Source organism: Puntigrus tetrazona, chromosome 13 (genome assembly GCF_018831695.1).
Source record: "Puntigrus tetrazona isolate hp1 chromosome 13, ASM1883169v1, whole genome shotgun sequence".
NCBI lineage: Eukaryota > Metazoa > Chordata > Actinopteri > Cypriniformes > Cyprinidae > Puntigrus > Puntigrus tetrazona.
In genome coordinates this window covers 8,408,945-8,415,888 of record NC_056711.1, presented here as the reverse complement: position 1 = coordinate 8,415,888, position 6,944 = coordinate 8,408,945, and the positions used below count along the sequence as shown (strand labels likewise).

The window sequence follows — 6,944 nt, the reverse complement described above, 5'->3', positions numbered from 1 at the left end:
TCAGAATATGAGTTGATTTCACAGAGGGAACTGTGCAACTAACGGCTATTTTCAGCAGACGGTTGAACTATACGTAATGAACAGTTCACCCGCAAATTATAACTCAAACCTATTGCATTTCCTTCTCTAAATATTTCAGTAATACCATTCTAGTGCTTCTCCATACTATGCTATAGGCCTATCTGTTGTACGTTCATAACTAATAACGAAATAAACACTAGGACACATGCGTCACATTTTACTCCCAGCTTTATGAATTATCAGAGTGAAATTAGGAAACCTCTTGCATGCTTGTGATGGATATAAAGAGAAAAATACACAGAATGCTGTCATAGTTTTATCAGAGTAAAGAAAAGAAGATAAAATGCAGAGCGTGCAGGTTTTTTCCCCGAGGAAATGGCATTACGTGTTTTAGTCAAGTCTGCGCAAAGAGCAAAGATGACTTGCTCAGAGGAAACTCTACCAAACCGAAATGACACGCTCCTGATCTTGAGATACAGCATCTGATCATTATACTTGAAATATGAGTGAATGTCCTGTGTCTGTGTGTTTGGGACAATCTTCTTCAGCCCGAGAGACAGACAAACAAACTTCAGACGCCGGACCTAGCCAGGAGTTAAGTATACCGTTCGACAAACACCAAACTCAGAGTACATTCCATCTCAGTGCCATTTAAAACATGAAGACTGTTTAGAAACCTTTTGAGACACCTTCATGTTCAGTTTCAGGCCTCCTGTTTTTATTTGAATCGTTTCTATTTTATTTAATGCTGTACATTAAGGTAATCATATGTAAAAATTGACCAAAAAAGTGATTAGCCTGGTTGCTACGTAGAAAAATTAGAGATGAGAATAGAAACATTAACTCCCCAGCAGATAATACCCCTACAGAATTTTCCACATTTTCTTTTTGCTCGTGCGTGTAATGGAAAGCTCTCAGTCTTGCCATGCTATCTGCTAATAAAAGGAGAAACCTTGTCATTTCCTGTGTGCGCAAAACCACTTCCTGCAACTTATGGCAGCTTTGTATCGACTGTGTTGACACTACTGTGCACAATGATGCTCCACTATATTTTACTGTTTCACATAAAAAAAAAAAAAATAAAATATATATATATATGTGTGTGTGTGTGTGTTCATGTTTATAGCAACATACTACTATAGCAACATCACTGCATATTCATCGCACTTCAAAAGACAAACTTTTTTTTATGTACATAGCATTTCTCGGCATTTGCTGCATCAACATAAGACAACTTAAAAGGAACACACATCACAACTGAATTGCTTCCAGTTACAATCGCATAAAGTCACTTTCTGTGTTTGTTAAACATGCCGTTGTTGTGTTACTAGTACTGCTGATTTCCATATTCATAATCAATCTAGTGGGAGTCACATCAACCCATTCCCACAGAAGAGTTACATCTCTGTTCTGGAAATAACCTGACACTAAATTTCCGGGTGATTCTGCAGAATTTCACCTCATTAATCACAGGCTGAGTGTTAAAATTGCTCAACATCTCAGACAAGTTGCAACAACAAAAAAAAAAGTAAATACGGTGGCCCCTGTGTTATTTTATTTTAAACTGGTATGTTAGGCGCACCTGATATGGGGCAATGGCTTTCAGGATATTACAGCAGAACCTTTGCAGCATTAGTTGCTCAAGTTTGCACCTGACACAATAGTGATTTAAAACGGATTTTTATTTTTTTTTTTAATCAATGTATTTCACTTTTAATAAAATGATGCGCGGGTACGACTTCCATTATACAAATGTGAAATTATTATTAGCCTATTGATGCCTGTTTTTTGTCTAGCAGGGCACTAGCCTTTCTTGCCACTCACGTCCAGCTGAGTTTTCCAGTGCCACCTTAACTGGTGTATCTTTGTTTGTTTTTAATCTGACTCGTTTCGCCATTCGCGTTGTGTACTTTTAAAAGCGACGGTTGTGTTCGCTGTTTTGTGTCTGAGTAGGCTCATACTGGGTGTTTTTAGGACTGAGTGTTGAGAAACCCCGCCGAACCGATCTGCTGCGGGCTGCTTTTAGGAAACAATGACGCACACAGGGGCAGGGTCTTTCACACAGCACTGAACTGGGAAAACTTCTGTCTGACGTTCATCTCAACACATTTTCCTTCGCATCTTCTGCTTGACAGAGACAACAGAATGAGATTTTACCTCATAATAACTTTGGCCCTGGCAACAATATGCCTTTTGGGGGACGGAGGACTGGGTGAGTTTATTATCTAGGCATTTTAAGAACAGATGATACAATACATGACAAACCTAATAATCCGTTACGGAAAAGGCTTTCACAAACTGCGTGTCTTCACGTAAAGATCGAAATAAATTATTTATTTAAATTCATTTTAATCAATTAACTGTTAAGTAGCCTAACTTTCTAGACCGGTAGACTGGTTGGCTGTCAGATGATCCTGAAAAAGACTACTGAAAAAAATTAATCCAGCTTTGAAAAGTACACAATTAAACTTGGAATTAAACATGAAATTATTTTCATTTGTCGAGTTTTTTTTTTTTAAGAAGAAGAAGAAAATAAGAGTAAGTCCATTAATTGGTAGCTTAATTATGTTTTGTTTATTTGTTTATTTGTTTGTTTGGTATTTTTGTTTTTTTGTATTAAATAGGAAAATCATAATGAATTTAGGCTACTTGTTCTTCGATTGCGGTTACTTAACGGTTAAATCCTTTAATAGCCTACTTTTGAGGAGGAAATACATGTTGTAAGCTATCGAACGTAAGCCTGTCGCCGATTAAAAAACGTTTAATTTCGACAGAAGAGATATGCCTATAGGTCGAGATGTGTAGTTTTGAATCACTGAAAGGAACCGACTCATTAGAATCATTCGTTCGGATTTCGGACTACCCTGCAGCGCGAAGCGTGGTTTTGATTCACTAAAAAGAACCGACTCCTTAGAATCATTAGTTTGGGAATCACTTCAGTAGCGGTGTTAGTGCGCAGCTGGATAGTAGTGCAGGAAATAACTTTAAATGACACGATGAAATGGGGAAAAAATGTCATGCGTCGGCGGAATACATATAATACCATACACAAACTAACAAACAATAAATAAATAACCCATAAGATAAAAGATACGTAATAAATTAAAACTTAAACACATTAAATGTATTTAATAAATAAAAAGATTATTGTATTTCAAAGTAAAATTATATATAAAGTATATAAATCGTGAAAATTTAAGATAAGATTGTTGAAGTATTCCGGCCAGTTCATTCGATAAATGAATAAATAATTAGGGAGGAGGTTGAGGATGATGTTAATGTCTGACAAGCCTCTCATCTGACCCGTCCAGGAGCCCCAACCAAAGCCAGGTATATGTGGGTGAAATGCAAGCCGAAAGATAACAAAGCAAACTGTGTAAGACAAACGGGCCCCTTGGTGCCCCTAACAGGGCAAAGCTCTCGACTTCCGCCTTCTGCTGCAAAACACATGTAAGTTGCTTCTTTAATTCTATCTGTTTTTATTGAGAATCAGTACTGTATTATATGTTGTTTTTATTTTAAAACCAGAACCTGTTCAATTATTATCTGACGTGTGTATTTGTAGATAAAACCGTCAGGATGCATACGTCACCAGGCCTACTACAAATGAATTTATAGCCTATAATTTGATTAGATTTGGATTCAGATTTGATAACACAACAAAATTCATATCGCCACTACCCCTGCCGGCAAAATAGATTTAAAATATGTAATTCCACAACAAATAATCATGATTAAGATACGGACCTCAGGAGTTGTGTTACAGTTTAATCATCCATTAATATTGTTGTAATAATTTCAATATATGCAGGAGGGAGAGTTTTTACTTATCCTTTTCAAGAAACCTTTGAGAGATGCTCTCGGTGTTAAAGTAAAAGCCAACAAGTAAACAAATGGGGCTCAAAACAGAAAGTGCACCTATAAACTGATTGCGTCTTTTTTAAGTATCATAAAAAATTAGGTTAGAAAATAATATTTTTTAACAAAATGCTGAGGTTGTTGAACATCACCGGCATTTCCCGACTCACTCCTGTGTTGTGATATATTAATCGTGAAGCCTCACCACATCTCTGTTATCGTTTTCCTTGTAGTGCTGATTATTTCTGCGCAAAGTAGTTTAGAAATATCTGTGAGGCTTTAAAGATGCTTTCTGCAAGGTTTTATAATATCAAATAAACATTTTTAGCGCTCATTCCTACAAGTATTGTTGTTTGTTATATAACAAGATAAGAGCACTAAAATGTTTTATCATTTCTGCCAATTACACTATTATTATGGTCTCATAGATATCAATGTAACATCAATGCTTTTTTAATTACTTCTAATGGATCTTGAGATTGTGTTTTTTCTGCTCATCATTTCTCATGCTGAATCATTTCCTTCCACACATCAATCACATCGACGTCACAGCGGTCACATCTCCTCAAAATGTTAATAATCGTCATAGCCAGAAAATACAACATCTCACTTAGAATATTTAATTAAAGGGATAGTTCTCACAAAAACAAAGACTTTGTCATAATTTACTCAGGTTTTTTACTCGTTTTGTTCTAAACCTATTTTGTTAAATTATATTGATTTATTGATTGACTTTGAACACAAAAGAAACCATTTCTGGTTCTCACTGACTTCCATAGTAAATTTCAGTAAAGAAGTCAGTGGCTACCAGGAACTGTTTGCTTTCCAAATATCTTCTATTGTTTAAAAGATGAAAGATATCCATACAGGTTGGGAACAACTTGAGGGTGAATAAATGACAGAAACATATTTTCTTGTGTGAACTGTCCCTTTAATGCTCATTTGTTATTCATGCTGTGGTTAACTCTTACATTTCCCACACTCTCGGAAATAAAGGTATAAAAGCTGTCACCTTTTCAAAAGGGACATGTTTATATCTAAAGGCTCCATTTTGGGACTATAAAGGTACATATTAGTACCTAAAGTGTATATATTTGGATCTAATAGGTACAAAAACGTACCACCCCAGTGACAGCTTTTGTACCTTTATTTCTGAGAGTGCAGTATCTTCCCAATACTAAAGCAGGTACTCTAAAACATCGTGACAACGAATATACATTTTTATTTAGATATTCCATTTTGTTCTTAAATTCTAGAGTGGCCAAGTCAGTGAGATGGTTGAGAAATGGGCTCCTTATGTTCTCAACAAAATTACAGGAAGGGCTGAGAGGATGTTGCAGCGCTCTTGAACGACTTTGTGCTTTGTTTCCAACAGATTCCCTGTTAGCACAGAGGAAGCCACTCCTGAGATGGAGGAGCAGTCAGGAGAGGGTTCAGGTAACTCAGACGCCTTCGCTCCTTTTATTAGCATGGATCAGAAGTTGATGAGAGATGAGAGAAGTCCAGAGCAAGAAGTCAACAAGAATGAAGAGGAGGGGTCAGCTGAGTTCAGTGGAGACTATGCTATACCTAAGGAAACAGAATGGCTTTCTAAAGAGGTTTTGAAAGAAGAAAACATTATTGCATAAAGGGCTACATTAGATCTCATGTGCTTTTTCTTTTCTTATTTTTTTTTTTTTTTGTACAATGTGAATCATAATGGATGCTGCTTTGGTCACAGATGTAATTAAAACATATTCTAAAACTGTGGCATGCTCTGCAAAAATGTATTGTATTCCAGTTTGCATTGTAACAATCTTAACTTTTATATTATTATTTACTCTTAATGTCCAGTGTGACCTTTGATCCGCATCAAAACGATAAATTGATTTGGAATGGAAATATTGCTACATTAAACAGAGGCAACTTGAATAAAGTGTTTGGATAGCAAGAAGTAAATTTTGTAAAAATGCCGTATTGTATTTATAATACATTCTGAACTTTAAAAAAAATTACTTTTGAACTACGAAGCATTCGTGTCTTATTTTAAAGCACTTAAAAACACACCAGAGAAAGGAGGAGTGAACTGAAATTGAAGAAATGTTATAAATACGAGATGAGGTCAGCTCTTCAGGCTTCCTGTTTTACCAGAAGTGTATTATCACACTTTGGCTGACTCTATCTTGTGCGTTTCCGGACTCACATCTCATGACCCGTTTCTCAGCGTTTAGAGTACAAACAGTTTAGAACCATTCTGCATGCAGAGCAACATTATACAGTTTACGAAAAGGAGCAAACGTGCAAATTCCAAAGTGAGCACTGCAGACACCGCCCTCAGAAACCATTTACACCCACATTTACTTTCTGTTACATCTTCAAGGTTACACCAACTCATTGAAACATTTTTCTCGCTTTTAGATTCAACACTTGTAACTTTTTAGAAGCAAAAGTGGATTTTCATCTTGATTCAGATCAGGGCTTTAATCCCTTTCACATGGCTAGCGAACTCCAGATGTGACTTTATCAGAAGTGGCAGCCACTCTCTCAAGAGCCGAAGAGATCGGTATCTCCAGTTTCTTCTGTTTCAACCAAAGAGATCTGCAGCTACTGTTGTGTGGCTGGCCTTTTCTTCAACTCTGACCATCTCTTGATTTGAACAGCTGACCTGATGTCAGAACAAGGTTGTGTTGTGCAGCGTTTCATCTGTTGTGTAACAAGTGATTTCACAGCTTCAAGGGACGTTCACATTTAAGGAACGTTATTATTATTTCTAATATTGCTTGAATAAATATTCAAATTTAATTATTATTATATTATTTTTAATACAAATATATAGTTAACACAAAAATAAAGAAAATATTGCAATGCAACATAGCCTATGAAAACATGTTTTCATATTACTATAAAAACATGCACGTTTCTCAGAGCAAGATTAAATAGTGACTAATAGTGGGGCATGTTGTCACAATATTTGGGGTAAATTTACTGCAATGCAACATTCCATTCAAGTAATTAGTGAAATTAATTCAACTGAAGTAGTTGAAACAGAGGCAGAAATTGTCATAAAATTGTTCTGACCACCATAG

General features: G+C 35.9%; 1 protein-coding gene across 1 annotated transcript; it reads left to right on the top strand.

The window, feature by feature from the left end:
• The first annotated feature begins 2,076 nt into the window (after positions 1–2,076).
• On the top strand, positions 2,077–5,881 carry srgn (serglycin). The gene is made up of 3 exons (XM_043256247.1): positions 2,077–2,233; positions 3,333–3,471; positions 5,255–5,881. The coding sequence occupies exons 1-3, from the start codon at positions 2,167–2,169 to the stop codon at positions 5,505–5,507; spliced, it is 459 nt and encodes a 152-aa protein (XP_043112182.1). The 5' UTR covers positions 2,077–2,166; the 3' UTR covers positions 5,508–5,881.
• Positions 5,882–6,944: the final 1,063 nt, after the last annotated feature.

Bases quoted from the DNA above. Each gene is read 5' to 3' on its own strand.
- srgn (XM_043256247.1), top strand. From the start codon at position 2,167: ATGAGATTTTACCTCATAATAACTTTGGCCCTGGCAACAATATGCCTT. The intron at 2,234-3,332 runs GTGAGTTTATTA...TGACCCGTCCAG, and splicing joins TTTGGGGGACGGAGGACTGG to GAGCCCCAACCAAAGCCAGG. The intron at 3,472-5,254 runs GTAAGTTGCTTC...TGTTTCCAACAG, and splicing joins CCTTCTGCTGCAAAACACAT to ATTCCCTGTTAGCACAGAGG.